General features: G+C 38.6%; 1 protein-coding gene across 1 annotated transcript in view; it reads left to right on the top strand.

Moving 5' to 3' along the window:
* The first annotated feature begins 1,250 nt into the window (after positions 1 to 1,250).
* Positions 1,251 to 17,388, top strand: part of LOC149550857 (MIP18 family protein (DUF59)) — a 39,296-nt gene continuing 23,158 nt past the window's right edge. Inside the window, exons 1-2 of the mRNA XM_089786440.1 lie at positions 1,251 to 1,506; positions 6,309 to 6,412. Of these exons, the coding sequence (XP_089642566.1) occupies positions 1,390 to 1,506; positions 6,309 to 6,412 (221 nt within the window). The 5' untranslated portion in view covers positions 1,251 to 1,389. The remainder of the gene's footprint in view (positions 1,507 to 6,308; positions 6,413 to 17,388) is intronic.

Here is a 17,388-nt window from a genome sequence, read left to right as displayed (position 1 = left end):
CATCTATTTTTTTGTTTTGCAAATGGTGAGAACTAGTCATGAGTTGAGCTATGATCATTATGCTCTCCATTTGATTTATGCTCCTATGTGTACTTTTTATTTCTACCAATATAATACTATGAGAGACAATAAGTTTGATATTGAGGTTAATGGTGATTAGATGTTTTTAAATTCTTTCTATTGACTTCCCTTTCTTATCTAACATAAAGATTCCTTAAATATCACATTTTTAAAGTATTATTAAAATGAACAATAAACTAAAAAATAAATTTCACATCTCTCCATTCTACATTGGTAAATTTATTGTATGAAGTTTATATTACTTTCCACACTCTCAGTTTTCTCTCCATGATTTCCAAATACTTAGCACCACTCACTATCTCAAAACTAAAACAAAAACTGCCTACAAAATGAAAAGTCTGATTTTTTAATTCATCTAACATTTCAGATTTCAATGTCTATCTCATGGAAGAAAAAGGGAAAGAATCTTAGAAAAAATTGAGAATAAACATACTTGATAAGTAGGAGATAATTTCCATAGTAAGTCAAATTGTGATATTGCTATCAAGATTTAACTGTCTGATTTTGAGTCAAACTCATTGACCCATGTTTCATGAGTAGTGATTCAACATGAATCCATCTCTCATGAGAATAAATGGAACACTTAGTACTCATTGGATCTAGGTGATGCTCACAGGGGTGAAGCACCGGGACTTCCCGGGAGGTCACCCATCCCAGTTCACCCCTGTGAGCATCACCTAGATAAGCCTGAAAGCGCGCTCAGGCTAGAGTAGTACTGGGATGGGTGACCTCCCGAGAAGTCCCGGTGCTTCACCCTAGTGAGCATCGCCTAAATCCAATGAGTACTAAGTGCTCCATTTATTCTCATGAAAGATGGATTCATGTTGAATCACTACTCATGAAACATGGGTCAATGAGTTTGACTCAAAATCAAGAGAGTTAAATCCTTATAGCAATATCACAAATAAACATACTTGAAAAAATGTTTCATTAAATACAACCATACAGCCATCAAAGTTACGATCTGCAGCATTCACGAACAAGTCATGTGGGATTTTGTATCGTCTCTCGTGAACAAAAAGTCGTACACAAAGAAAACGTCGCGAAAACGCCTCAAACACGGAAAAATTCAGACAACTTGGCATTCTCTCTCCCTGGCGTAGAACAGGATCGAACATTGCATCTGCCCAAATGAATCCAATTGCAAAATTGGGATATATACACACGATGTTGACAATATAATATACGCGAGACGCGTGGTAGCCACGGGACTATATACCAGAGAAGATACAAGCGAAGGAAAGGGGTCCAAACATATCTGGTTTTGTTTTCCTTTTCTATCTCACAGAGGTTTGTTCTCCGATCAGAATGACGCCGGGGCTGATAAATGCGAACCCTGTGGTGAAAACGAAGAAGGAGAGGTTAGTGAGGATCGACGACAATACAAACCCTAACGATGCCTTTGATGCCCTCGACATTTATGATATCCTTTGATTTATCATTCTCGGTCTATTCATCGCATTTGTTTGATTTTGCTGTTTTTGTTTGTGACTGTCTGTGCTATATCAACTATGTATTGTGGGAGTCAGACTAGGTGAGCTCAAGTCCAAGATTCAAAGCGAGTCTTAATTGGTCATTACGTATAAGATTTGAGCTCAAGCAGAAGGTTCAAGGTGAATCTGCTTTTTCAAGGTTTGTACCAAAGACAGGCTAGGGATACTTTAAGACAACAGTTAGAGGCAAGTCTTAATTGATTGATGCTTTTTAAAAGTATGCTGCAGGTGAGCCATAGTTGGTTTTTGTTTTTTCAATGTTTGTATCTAAGACAGACTAGGTAAGCTTAAGGTAAAAGTCCGAGGCAAGTCTTAATTGATTGGTGCTTTTTTTATAGTACGTTCCAGACTTAGGCTATGCGAGCTTAGGCTAGAGGGTATAAGCTGAGTCCTAGTTGGCCTCCGCCTTATCAATATATGAATCTTTTTCTGCTTAGGTGATCAGACGAAGGTTAGAGGTGAGACACATTAGACAATTTTTATTGTTTTTCAAAGGATGTATTGGATTTAGGCCAGGTGAGCTCAAGCTGATGCGAGTCTTATTTGGTCAATGCTTTTTGAAGGCATGTATCGGGTGCAGTACAAGTGGGCCGATTGAAGGTTTGCAGAGTAAGTCCTGCCAATGCTTTTTCAAAGTGCGCAAAGTGAGATCAAGCTGAAAGTTTGAGGCGAGTCATAATTGATCGTACTTTTTCTAAGCCGCCTTTCAGGTTGGGGGAGCAATAACATAAATCTTTGAGGTGAGCCTTAATTGGACGATGCTTAAAGTATGCATTAAAGTTTGGCTAGGTGAGTTCAAGCACGAACGTGTTGTGGAAGATCAATTTATGCGCTAGGGGTTCTTACTTCTTGGTCAGTCTTATTTCATGTTTCAACACCATTCTGATCTTCAACATGACATTGAGGTCAAATTAGGTCGGGTGAGCTGAGTTATAACAAGCCAACAACACTTTTTCAATGTATGCGTTTATATATGCCTTTTCAATAGAGTGTCGGAGTTAGGCTAGGTGAGCACAAAGTTAGAATACTGAGTTTATTTGATGAATTCCATTGGGGTTCTAGGCAAGTTTATATATATATATATATATATATCGAAGTTTGGATAGGTGAGCTTGACATTGCAATATATGATTTGGATTGTCTGTTCACACATTGGGGGTTCTAGGAAAGTCACTCTTGCAATATCATATTAAAGTTAGGATAGATGAGCTCAAGTTAGAATGTATTGGAAGGTTGGAAGTAAGTCTTAATTGGTAGCAATTGCAATTAGAAAGGTGAGTTCATAGTCAAAATCCACATCAGAGTTCAAGCAAGTTTTTTTGGTAAATCACAAATTTCAAGTAACAACATGTGTGGAAGGTTTTTACTTTGATGATTCTTTTTTGTTGTTTGTATCAAAATTAGGCTAGATAAGGTTACACATAAATGCTTGTGGACATTCAATTTACTCATTAGTGTCCTAGTTGAGTCTTGGTTTGTTGATACTTTTGCAATGGCTATCTAGCTAGGCTTGGTGAGATGGAGGGATGTGATCTTCAAGGTCAATACTTGTGGGGTTAAAGTTGTTGCATTGGATTAGTTGATGGGTTGTCAATATGTTGTTGAAGTTAGCTTGATGAGCTCAAGCTAGAGTGTGACGTGGAAGGTTCAACTAAGCATAAGGGTGAGTCTTATTTGGTAAGCTGTGGATTTCTAGTTATGATGAGTGTGCCGTCATCTTGTTGGGGTGGGGGGTGGTGAATCAATGTAATCAATTACTTTTACCTTTTCAAACTTTTTTATTCACTTCAATATTTAATCAAAATGTAGGACATTTGTAAAATCAAATAATGAACAACACAATGACAACAAAATTTATGCGTAAGCTCTTGTGGGAGAAAACCATGCTAAAGATATTGCTTGTATTAGTCTTCTTTATACAAATTTTATAGGTGCCAACCTGGTAGAGGCACCAACACCTAAGGAACTCCAATTTCTCCAATCTGTAGGCACCAATCTAATAGAGGAATACACCAACTCCTCCTTGAGGCACCAACCTCAATAAAATTCTGCTATTATTTTCTTCTCCAAGCTGCTGTAATGCTGATCATAAATCTTCCACAAAATCGATTACAATTTCCTCATAAAACTTATTATAAATGTTCTGTAAAACTTTTCACACTCTCCTTATATAACCTACAAATCATCTTCGTCAACTTTGGTTTTCATTTGCCTGTGTAAATGATATATTATAGTCTTCACACCTAACACACACTTTTATGATTCAGTATTATCATTTGTACCTTCATGTCCATGTAGAAAGACATCCCTTTTGAATGGACATAACCTTTATTAATGATTGCCACCTTTTCCTTAATCGCACCCTATACCTTAATTGCTGCCCTAAGTTTACTGCTGCATATATTTATCTTCTTAATTGCTTCTAATTAAAGTGATACCTTTCACAAGTAACCAAAGTGCTACCTCTAATAATCACTACTAAACCTAAGTAAGATCGCTGCCTTTACAAAATGTATTACACCTATAATTGCTATTAATAATGAGATTGCTGTAAAGCTTTCTTCTTTGTTTATTCTTTTCCATCGCTGCTTTATTTATGAAAAAATGCTGCTCTATTTATTCTTAATTTTTAGTTGATCAATTTTAGACTTCCTTTTATTTATCTTTGTCTTGGATTGCTTTATAAGAATCTGATTTTGCTTTATAATTGGTGAGTATTTGCTAAGGATGTCAACTGATTTCTGTGTATTTGCTAAGGAATTCTTAGAATGTGTATATGTTGGCCTTTATGGTTGCTTGTCATGGACATCAGTAAATCGCATAGTCATATGACTTCAAACTACCCAGACATCAATCTTTGCACAACCAAATTCCAGAATCTTTGATCTTCAAACCCTGCATCAAAGCATCATGCCATCAATATGACAATTTAATAATTTATCAAGAGGCAGGTGACATGCAACAAGATAGAGATGGAGAAAGTCAATTCTCAAAAGGATTCTAGGTGAATCTGAATTGGTCAATGCTAGAGATAAGCTATGTGAATTGAAGCTGTTGAATGTAGTGGAAGTTGAATATAAATGCAAAAGTTCTAGATGAGTCTTGGCTGAAGTTTTTCAATGTGATGTGAAAGTCAAGGTAGGTGAGCTCTAGCTAGTGTAATGTGTAAGGTTAGTTCGAGAATCTGAATTGGTTGGAGCTTTCAATGGGGTACCATAGTTTGTCTAGCTAAGCTTGAGCTTCAATGCAAATTGGAATGTCACTTTACATGCTTGAACTTATAAGGTGAGCTTTTTCAATGTTGAATTTAAATCAGTCAGGTGAGTTCAAGTTGGAATGTGATGCAAAAGCTAAATTCACGCACATTAAGGTTTTGGACAAGTCTAAATTTGTTGATGCTTTTTCAGTGTGGTAATTTAGTCAAGTGAATTCAATTCAGAACATGCTTTACAAGCCCAATTGACGTGCTAGGGTTTTGGATAAGTCTTAATCAATTGATGCTCTTTCAATGTGGTATTTTATTTAGGTGAGCTCAGATCAAAACATACTCTATAGGTTTTTAGGTATGTTTTAATTGGGCAATGCTTTCTCAATATGGTGATAGAGTCAATCTAGGTGAGCTCAAATCAAGATGTGATGTGGAAGGCCAATTTATACGCTAGGCTTGTAAGTATTAATTGATCTGCTGTTTCAACATGATATTGCAGTCAGGTTAAGTGAATCAGGAATAGGTATTGTTGTTCAAATTTCGGTTAGAATGAAGGTGTTTTTTTGGTTGAAATGGGATTTTAGCTTTCAATGCCAATATTTTTATATGAATTTAATCCCATCTTTGGAAACAGACAGCCTAGAAACTCTGTTACAGTGGAATTGTAATATTCCATCTTCAAGTTCTAAATTCTGCTGGACTGGATATGTTGTTTCAAATTTTATATAAAAACATAAATTCAAACTTGTGTTAGATGCCAGGTGAACCTTTCATTTTAAGCATTTTGAAGTCACAGCTTGCTTAGAACTTATTATTTCTCATCATCATGGTTATACCTCTGTTAGGCTGAAGAATTAAAATCTTTTCTTTAAAATTTGTTTTAAGATTGATTTGTGCTGTAACAAGTTTATGTTTTTCTATGCTCTTCAGTTTAGAGTAGGTTGTATCTATTCAATCTTTTTTTCTTTCTGGTTAGTAGTAGTTACATTGCTTTAGGTCTTCCAGTTTTCATTCTTCACTTTTTCACCCCTTCGTAAACAATGGGTTGGGTTACTGATCATCTTTGATTGTGTGAGGGTTAGCTTGGGCCCCATTTTTTAGTGTTCAATAAAGCTATGCTGGGGTCACCTTCAAAGATTTCCTTCCATATTATAACTTTGGCACATATTCATTATGACTGACTACATGCTTTTCATTTATTTTGGTCAGTATCAACCTTTGTTGCAACACTCAAGTTTTGGCTTTCAGTTGTAAGTGTTTTTGGTAGGGTGATGATCATATTTAGTGCATAGCTGCCGAGTTGCAGTTTAAGCTTTTATTTTCTAGTTTTGACAAATCTTATTGTTGGATTTGTGTTAGAGACAGCAGATGTTTGGCTGGATAGTAAAGTTCAAACCTCTGGTATTTTTCTTCGTGAAAGCATAGCAGTTGTATTTGTGATATTTTGGTGATATGTGGTTAAGGTTTTGCAAGGTTAAAAGTCTACCTATTTTGTGTGGATTTGTTTCTTGACTCCAATAGCAGATTCAGTGAGAGATATAAGGGATCCGGAGCACCCTTATTCACTGGAGCAGTTAAGTGTTCTATCTGAAGAATCTGTAACAGTGGATGAAAAACTTGGGCGTATATTGTGAGTAATCTACTTCATCATATTTTTCATGTTAGATTGCATATGTTAAAAAAAATTCAAGTATTATATTTGCAAAATATTAAATTTTCATCCCTTGATTTTATATTAAATCAAAATGTACATTAGGTTGGACAAAAAGTTACAATCGCCATAAATCCCTATATGTTTAATAAAAAGATTTTACATATAATTCAAATATTATTTTATTTTCAGTTGCATTCATGCAGCGCTTCATGTACTATATTCTTTTTGTGATTTAAGTTTGTAAAGGCATTGATCCATATTTCAAGTTTGTAGTTATTTGCCAGTATATCCACAAGATTGCATTGAATGAAACTCAATATACTCAAGGTTGACTTCGATTATATCCACCTCGATTTGATTATAACCTGAAAACTGTACAATATTGACATCATTTCTGGACCAGCTACTGTTTGCAATACATGGTCCATATGGGAGGATAGGGTAATTGTTATTAAAGGAAGATTGATTCAGATTTCTGAAATCTATGTAGAGCCCTGTCTCTCCATTCTTTTTGCAGACAGGGACAATGTTGGTCACCTATATACAATGATGAATAGGATAGATAATAAGAGTTTGCATAAGAAAAAGAATGAAAATGCCAAGATCTAGAAGCTCGATTGATAGCACAAATAAGAGAGACAAAATGACATGATCAAATGATCGATTCAATATTTGATCAAATGGATAATGGATACAAAATCATTTGAATTCAAAGTAGACTTGCTTGAATATTGCCTAGAAAATACACTAGGATATTGCCTCCAATTTGATACAATGCTAGAAATTGTAGTTCCCTTGTGTTTGTGAACAGTTATGCACTTTTGGGGTTTGCAACAATAATACAAATGCATCTAGAACTCTCAAACTAAATGCACAAATTTAACTCTATTTTATTTCTTGCTAAATACAACTGATTGCATTTACAATTATAATTTACTTGCAAATATACTCAATGGTGAAAGATACATGTGAATTACAAAAATTGATCCAGAATGATACACCTTTCATGAAATGCTGCAAAGACAAATTGCAGCTCAAAGAAATGAAATGCTTCCTTCCAGTATAGGTCGCAGACACTATATGTAGACTGCAAGCCGCAAGTATGTACACAGCTCGGCAAATTATGTGTGCCAATATAAAATACCAACAGTAAGGTGACCAATATAAAATACCAACAAAAATCACAACCTTAGCGTATTTAATTAAATAATAATCATAATTCACTCGTCTTGCAAAAATGACTCAAAAACAATCAAAATCAAAACTTGACAGCACGTGAGTGATCTTGATGAATGAACTTGACGAGGTGACTAACTGAAAATAAACGCTCCCTCCAAGATTCTTGGAACCCAAACTAGAAGCCAAAAATAAATATTGAGAGCATCATTCAACTCCTCTAACTCGTATGAGCTCTTCAGAACCATCCATTAACTTACCACAAATAGTAAGTCATACCAACAAAGCCATATCCCTCAACAGGGTACTCTAATCACTAGTATTAGTCTATAAGGACTCAACGATGGGCAAAATCCACAAACTATCATGCTCATGCTAAAAAGGAGACATTACAATCCTTCCTCCCCAAGATTTCTTTTCCTCAAGCAATCACAAGAATCAAAGAAACATATGGATTGACTTAGATCCCAAGAATAAATATGTATAATGCTCTTAGCGTGACTTGCAAACTCATGTGATGATAACACTATCCACAAAGCTATCCTGAACATACTAACCATACCAACAATGGTGACTCATCCAATCTGCAGTGCCAATCCTATCTCCATCTCGATCCTAGTAGGGACGAAATTCACATCCATCCATAACAAGGAAAAATGGATATCAAATATCATCTGCTAGATCAAAACTCGTTGCAGACCCTACTAGTTTGGGTCTGCCATGAGTATGAAGTCTATTTGTGCAACATGAACTAGAACTCCCAAAAGCATTTGTACCATGACCCAAATATCCATCCTTTGCAAAATCGTCACGGACATGCGGACTCTACAAGTAGCATCCTGCTATCTTGCAACAACTAACCCCATAAACTGCAAATGGTGTAAACCCATCCCATAAAAGATGTTATGAACTAGGAGCCAACCCACACTTGCACCAAACCAATTCTTCTACTTGTGGGTCAAAAGAGAAATGATGAGCACTTCTCACCGTGTAGCTACAATAAAATGCTCCGGTCCCCATCAGAGGCTCAGCATCATCAAACTGAGAACCAAGTGATGGCTCCAATCTCTATCTTCAAACAACTGGTTGGATAGGATCCTAGGTTACCCCCTCATGAATCCAACCAAAAATTCTCTATGGGGAATCATTATAGTCAAAGTCTCTACAATCTTTCCCATCAAAACCAAAATACCGCGAGAACCCCGAATGAGAGTACCCTTAGAAGCCCCAAATGGTCCCTCTTGTAATTTCAAACTCTCAAGTAGGTACTCCATGAATGACTTTGTGTAGTAGAAATTATATGAAGATGCATTAAGCTGCTCCCTTGTAATCCCATAATTGATTTTTCTAAAAATGTGGCACTAACAATTATCCATTGCTATCGGCTGTATGAGATGAAGTAATAGATTTACTTTTGATGGAAGGAAACAAATCCCCATTAGAGCACATCTCCAAATAAGATGATACCCTACCTTAGTCTTGTTTTGCATCATTTGCCAGTGTCCTAACTATTGGGGAACCAAGTACGACAAGAAGCTCGTTGTAGTCCTCCATTGATGCACTCCTCTCATCTGTAGCTATTGCACTCATATCAAGGATGAATATAACACTTGACTGCATCCTCAACACATCCATCATCCCTATTCATGGAAGTCAATTCACCACCAACCACCACTATATGTAGCTGAATTGGATCTGGGGCCGATGTAGACTGTACATGCTCCAACTCCACGATTGCCTCTCTTAATTGCAACTCCTAGTGAGCCAATTAGGTGTTCTCCAACACCCCAGAAGTCACCTTAAGCTCATTGGTGAGCTCAACCACCTCCTCCTCTTTCCCTAACAATGCCTCATAAAAAGTGCTAACCAACTCAAGAAGGTAATCCCTGATAGCTGCCAACTGTAAATAATTATGCTCCCAGATTTTGACAACTTCTCAAAGTGAATGAATCTCTTCTAGGGAAAGGCAACTACCACCACGCTCATCTGACATAGGAGCACCCCAACCAAATACACTGATATTTGCCGGATAACATCATAATGCTCATGAGCTGGAAAAAAATCACTATCACTCACCTTCTGCGGTCTAGTCACATGATGTCCTTGTATACCTTGGCTCCTACATAAGCTCCTTGACTCACGAACTGCATAGTTGTAGGAAAATGTATCCTTACTGCTCACCACATGATCACTAACATTGTGTGCGCTAGCAACCTCACACATGTCCATCGATGAGGTCTTGCTCCTAGGTATCTCTGCGAACAACTCCTCTGAAGTGGAAGTCACTGCTATGTCCAACTCTTTGCAAATATCTACTTCCTCTTCAACTGTAAGTCCTTGTAAAACATGATCCTAGGACATATCATCATCCCATGACAGCTCTAAGTCATCACTCAATGTTTGAATTGATAATCAAAACTCTCTGTAGCATGAAACATCCTCATACAAATCGTTAGAGGTGCCCATAACAATAGCACTTGCATCGTCTAATTAAGACTCCTTTACTATCTCCTATTGTTGTATACATGACTCAATGTCAACATGTAGATCAACATCACTATGGCATGAATCTACATCGTGTCACTCCTCAACTCTCAAATCGTGAGTTTTATTACCAAGTGACTCCATGCTCTCATCTTCTACACTTGAGAAGACTGTAGACCGCTGTCTCCTGCACTGACCCAACAATATGATTGCTGCCATAAAAGTCAGAACTGCCAGTGCTCATATCCTCCTTCGCAGTCTCAAAAACAGCACTCTCATCAGAGAAGTCTAGACTAGCAGTGGTATTAACTACATCTTCTGCACTCGCACTATCCGCAACATCATCAACATACTCACGTAAGGGACTGCTCTCCTGATAATTAGACCCTGTATTACCCATATCCCCACTACTACCAATTGATGTAAGATTGCCATCAAAGGTAGTTAGCATATCCTCATCATTTTCCAAATCACTAGCTTTGGAATCCTCAAATTGCTGGAACTTAATGACGCTGTCCTCTAATGAAACAAACACATCCACATGTCCTTGTGTAGAATCTCCAACATCATCACTAGAGATAGCACTAATGGTTGCCCAACTAAGCACAAGATCATCTTCACCATGATCACTAGTTGCTGAAAACTTATTGGGAAGACTACTGGATGTGTCCTTATTACAATAATAGATAAGACGTCTATTATTAGTTAATGGTTATCTTGTAAATATCTTTAGCTTTAGTTTGCTTTCGTTTTTTGCTTTCTCTGGAATAGAATGTTTCTATTCTTTACGATCGTTTCCTAAGGAAACATCGTCTCTTCCTTTTGTATAAATTGACCTTTCGGTCTCTGTTATTAATAAACAAGTATTTACCAATTACCTCGTAATATGGTATCAGAGCTAAATACTTAAATTTTTTCGGAAAAATTTATAATTTCTTTTTGAAATTATTTGTTTAAATTTTTCCAAAATTATTTCAGCTAATTTCTCCAAAACCCACCTAGGGTTTTTCTGCTTGGAGAAATTCCCGAATTACGGGTCTGCAAATTGCGTGGAAATCGTGGCCATTTTTTGAAGACTCGCGTTTTTTGGGGTGAAAATCTGCATGTTTCTGTATCAAATCTTCATGCTCTTAGCCGTCTCAGTCTGTCATCGTGCTCTGGGAAGCAGATTCGACCATTTTTCATCAAGAAATCTGAAGTTTTTTTCAAGTTTTTTTCAGCTAGGGCCGTTTTTTTTCGAAACCCTAATTTTTGGGGTCGAAGAAAATTTTGTTTGCAGATTCTTGGTGGGTTTTTTGAGAGCTCAACTGGGTTGTCCGTTTTTTCTGGGTGCCTCGATTTTCGAGCCAGCGGATTCAAAAAATGACAGCAGATTCCTTCTGGGTTTTTCGAGCTCTCTTCTGGGTCATTCTTTGATTCTTTTGGGTCTTTCGTATTTTTGCCTCGAAGAATGTGCCTTCACAAATTTTCACAGATTTTCATTGAAAAACGTGCCATGGCATCTCTGACAAATATTCTACTCGAGCATAATTCCAAATTCAATGGTCACAATTATGGAACCTGGAAGCAACGCATCATGGCAATCTTCGAATACCGAAACACTGATCAACTTGTTCTGGGTGTTACGTAGCGTCCGACTTCTTCGGGTCCTGATCAAGATACATGGGATCTGAATAATCGAGAGGCAGTAATGCTTCTCAAACTATCCGTAGCTGATGACCAGCTTTCTCAAATTCCATCCGACAAGACAGCGGCCGAAATCTGAACACATCTAAAAGGTCTTCATGAGACTTCCGACAAGAGCAGAGCCTTCTTTCTGAAAAACACTCTGTTTTCTATTGTCATGGATGAGCGCACCTCTCTCGAGGCACACCTGAATCGTATTCAGGAAATCCGTGATCAGTTACTTGCCATCGGTTGCAAGATGGAGGAAGAGGATATTGTGGTAATCACTCTTCGGAGTTTACCAAATTCCTATGAGCATTTTATCGAGACTCTCAACATCACATCTACTGGTGTTGATCTAAAGTTCACTGATCTCTGCACCCTGCTACTTCAGCAAGATCGATGGAAACAACAGTTCGGTAGCAGCTCCAGTTCCACCTCCACTGAGCAAGCCTTTGCTGCGAAATCCTTTCAGAAGGATAAGGGCAAGTTTCAGCAAACCATCTCAGCAGAAGTCTTCTGCTCCAGCATCCGATGGTACCAAAAAGAAGAACATTCAATGCAACTATTCCACAAGTATGGTCACATGAAGTTTGCATGTCGGAAACGCTTAGCTGCCCAGTCTAAGCAATCAGGTTCGCAACCCAAAGCGAACAGTGCAGAGCACACTGAGCAGGCGGAATCTGCCTTTTATGCCTTCATGGCTAAAAGACCCGCAGATCATGTACAGTCATCTGCCTGGTACATTGATTCAGGTGCCTCTCGACATTTCACTCACCGCAGAGACTGGTTTACTGACTACTAGCCTTATTCAGATTCTGTTATCTTTGGTGGTGGAGAAGAGTACACGGTTGTTGGTAAAGGCAACATTCAAATTCAGTCTGTTGGGAGGAATCTCATATTCCTTGATGTGTACTACGTTCCAGGGATGGAACTAAATCTACTCTCGTTCAGTCAGTTGCTGCGACATTCTCCACACTTGGCAGTCACCTTTAGTTCACATCAGTGCACCATCACTGATCGGGCGACTAAGTCTACTATTGCAGTTGGTCTTGAGGATCATGGTCTTTTCAGACTTACTGATTCTGGTGATTCTCAGGACTTAGCTATGGTTGCTCGGCGATCTTCCATCAGCACACTTTGGCATCAACGATATGGGCACTTAAATGTGCATTATCTCTCACAACTTGCTCGGGATGAGCTTGTTCTTGGTTTGCTAGAGATTCAAACCCAACACCTTGGAGTTTGTGACGCATGTTAGGCTGGGAAGCAACATCGCACACCTTTCCCCAGTGGCGATTCTTGGCGAGCTTCTCAAGTACTTCAGCTTGTTCATGCTGATATCTGCGGCCCTATGGCCACTGCTTCTGTTCTTGGGTACAGGTATTTTCTGTTGTTTGTAGATGATTTCAGTAGAAAAATGTGGGTGTATTTCCTTAAAAAGAAATCCGATGCATTTATTGTATTTCAAAAGTTTAAACCCTTAGTTGAAAAAGAGTCTGGGAAATCTATTATTACTCTTAGATCAGACAATGGGGGGGAATTTTGTTCTAATGTTTTCTCCAGCTTCTTGGATACACATGGCATCCAACGCCAGTTCACCACACCCCACACGCCACAACAGAACAGTGTAGTTGAACGTCGGAACAGGACAATCACCGAGATGGCTCGTTCCATGCTCGAACACAGACATGTTCCAAAGCGTTTTTGGGCAGAAGCAGTTAACACTGCAGTTTATCTGTTGAACCGGTCACCCACAGTGGCGGTCAAAGGTAAAACTCCGGAAGAGGCCTGGTCAGGTCGCAAGCGCAGAATCAGTCACCTGAAGGTTTTTGGCTCTCTTGCTTTTGTTTGGATCCCTGATGCTTCACGCACCAAGTTGGATGCCAAGAGTCAAAAACTGATGCTTGCTGGATATAGCAGTCCTCACAAAGCCTACCGCCTTATTGATGTTGAGACATCTCGTCTCATATATAGCCGCGATGTAGTCTTTGATGAGCAGCGAGGACCATTCATGCCTGTTTCTCCTGTTCCTGATCCAGCAGACCAGCCTATGCAGGTTCATGATTTGGGAGTTCGGCTTCCATTAGGTCCACCTGATGGGAGGGCTCCAGTAGCTCCTACAGCTCCAGTCCTGCCAGTGATACCTGTACAGCCACCTCCGGCTTCTCCTGCAGGATCACCTCGTTTTGAAGATGCTTCACCTGAGTTTGATCTAGATTCTTCTGATCAGGATCCTGCTGATCAAGCATCTCCTAGTACTACTGTTGGTCATTCTCCTCTCCGGCCTAAGTGGTGGGGTAAGACACTTGCTGATCTTCATGATGATGAGCTCATTGATGGGAGAACTACTCGGAAAAAGAGCAAAACTATAGATTTTGTTAACTTTTCTCTTATGGCCAACATTCACAGTGTGTTTGAACCTCAAACATATTTCGAGGCTAAAGGAATTCCAGAGTGGGAACAGGCCATGCAATCTGAATACCAGAGCCTGCTGAAGAACAACACTTGGGTCCTTTCTGATCTTCCCCTAGGGAAGAAACCCATTAGCTGCAAATGGGTCTACAAAATCAAATACAAATCAGATGGTACTTTGGATAAGTACAAAGCTCGTTTAGTGGCAAAGGGCTTTTCTTAGCGTTAGGGCATTGATTATGAGGAGACCTTTGCTCCTACTGCAAAGATGAGCACCATCAGATTAGTCTTAGCTATGGCAGCACAGTTTGGCTGGAAGGTCCATCAGATGGACGTAAAGAGTGCTTTCTTGAATGGTGATCTCCATGAAGAGGTCTACATGACGCAGCCTCCTGGTTTCAAGGTTGCTGGTAAAGACCATCAGGTTCTCAGATTGGTAAAAGCTCTCTATGGTTTGAAGCAGGCCCCTCGGGCATGGTACATCAAGATTGATACGTACCTCAGTGATCAAGGCTTCAAGAGGAGTTCTTCAGACTCAAATCTGTACATCAAGACTACTGACAGTGACATCATCCTTCTGGTTATCTATGTGGATGATCTGATCATCACTGGCAGTTCGACATCTTTGATTCAGGGAATCAAACAACACTTATGCCAGTCTTTTGATATGAATGACCTTGGGCTCTTGCATTATTGCTTAGGTGTTGAAGTTTGGCAACAGTCTTCTGGTATATTCATCTCTCAGTCCAAATATGCTAGAGCCTTGTTAGACAAATTCCGAATGCAGGATTGCAAACCTGCGTCTACACCTATGGAGAAAGGTCTCAAGTTATCAGCCAAGTCTGATTCTCCTTCCGTTGATGATACTATGTATAGGCAACTAGTAGGCAGCCTCATCTACCTATCTGCTACTAGGCCTGATATCAGCTTCGCAGTCAGCTATATTTCACGCTTTATGACAGCTCCTAAGGCTGATCATTGGATGGCAGCAAAGCGTGTGCTTCGTTATGTGAAGGGCACTTCTGATTATGGACTTCTGTATTCTCGGAGTTCTAATCCTAAACTCAGTGGGTTCACAGATTCAGATTGGGCAGGCTCTGTTGATGATAAAAAGTCAACATCTGGATATGTGTTCAGTTTGGGATCCGGTGCAGTCACATGGACCAGCAAGAAGCAGTAGGCAGTTTCTCTCTCTTCTACAGAGGCTGAATATAGAGGGACTGTTAAGGCAGGATGTGAAGCTGTCTGGCTTCGTCGAATGCTTGGGGATATGCAGATGTCACCAGCAGGACCGACTACTCTGTTTGTTGATAACGAAGGCGTTATCAAGTTAGCACGGAATCCAGTCTTCCATGAACGAACCAAGCATGTGGATGTTCATTGTCATTACATATGACAGCTGGTTGAAGACGGGACTATAGATCTGCAGTATGTTCCTACCTCAGATCAGACTGCAGACATTCTCAGCAAGCCTCTTGGTCCTGATAAGTTTGTCAAATTCAGAGGACAGCTTGGTGTGTTAGATAGATTAACCATTAAGGGAGGGTATTACAATAATAGATAAGACGTCTATTATTAGTTAATGGTTATCTTGTAAATATCTTTAGCTTTAGTTTGCTTTCGTTTTTTGCTTTCTCTGGAATAGAATGTTTCTATTCTTTACGATCGTTTCCTAAGGAAACATCGTCTCTTCCTTTTGTATAAATTGACCTTTCGGTCTCTGTTATTAATAAGCAAGTATTTACCAATTACCTCGTAATAGTCCTTTGTAAAAATCTCTAGTTTCTCTTCTTGCGTTCTCCGTGAAAAAGACTTATTGCAAAAGTAAACCATAAACCTAGCTGCTTTGTTAACTTTCGCCGGATATGGAAGTCTTGAATTTAGCCTTTTCGGTGTTTGCCTCAATTTTCTCCATTTCATTTACTAGGGCATTTGTTTGTTTCCTGAAACGTGACATGCTGCTTAATTGGTTTTTATATTTACTAGATATCCTGTATTTGTCCATGATTAAAAAGACCTGTGAGAGTGCTGATCATTCACAAATCAAGTGTGGGAATTCAAAATTCCCAACCCTTTGGATGCCAGGAAACCGCTCTGATATCACTGTAATATCCCACACTAGGATATTACCTCAAATCTGATATAATGCTAGAAATTGTAGTGCCCTTGTGTTTGTGAACAATTATGCACTTTTGGGGTTTGCAACACTAATGAAAATGCATCTAAAATGCTCAAACTAAATGCACAAATTGAACTCTATTTTATTTCTTGCCATATACTGATTGCATTTACAATTATAATTTGTTTGCAAATATACTCAATGCTGAAAGATACATTTGAATTACAAACTTGAAATAAAATTATGCAGCTTTTATGAAACGTTGCTAAGTCAAAAATCACAGCTCAAAGAAATGAAACACTACCTTCCAGTATAGGTTGCAGACCCTATATATAAATGCGAGCCACAAGTATGTACGCAACTTGACAAATTATGTACGCTTGACCAATGTAAATGAAGGCAGCCCTAGTAGACCACACACGAATTCACAGCTCTTAAAGGCGATTTGCTGCTCCTAGAGAATGCCGCTCAGGTTAGTATTCAATCACTATTCAGTAGGCATGATTCACCATTATCAAGAATGGCTCAAAGTTCAAGCAAAGACATGGCGTCCAACCATGAAATTTCTTCAAACCCCTATGACCAACTTCTCCACAAAATGCAAACTAAGATATCCAAGAATGATTTCATTTGCAACAAGCTATTGCTTATATGGTAATAAAATAAATCTTTCTTATCACTCCAATAGTTAGTTTCATGAAGACCTTTTTCACTTAAATACCCTTTGCTTTATACTTAGGCACACAAGTGAATAAATTCATTTATTAACTCCCTTCGGCTCCAAAAACAACCTTTTCATCAATATCGTAATATTTTGACACACAAGGTCATTTCTTCCTGTGCCCAAGATTTAAAACTTTTCAATCCCATTCCAACACGCTGTGACACTAAGGTGACCAATATATAATACCAACAAAAATTGCAACCTTAGAGCATTTAATTAAATAATAATTGTAATTCACTTGTTTTGCAAAAATGACTCAAGAACCATTAGAATTAAAATCCGATAACATGTGAGTGATCTTGATGAAGAAAGACGATGAATGAACCTGATGAGGTGACTTGCTAAAAGCAGATGCTCCTTCCAATATTT

This window comes from Cupressus sempervirens, chromosome 6, assembly GCF_028749045.1.
Source record: "Cupressus sempervirens isolate cs-2001-9-10 chromosome 6, ASM2874904v1, whole genome shotgun sequence".
Classification (NCBI taxonomy): domain Eukaryota; kingdom Viridiplantae; phylum Streptophyta; class Pinopsida; order Cupressales; family Cupressaceae; genus Cupressus; species Cupressus sempervirens.
The sequence above is the reverse complement of the archived record's forward strand: the minus strand, read 5'-3'. Positions and strand labels throughout refer to the sequence as shown.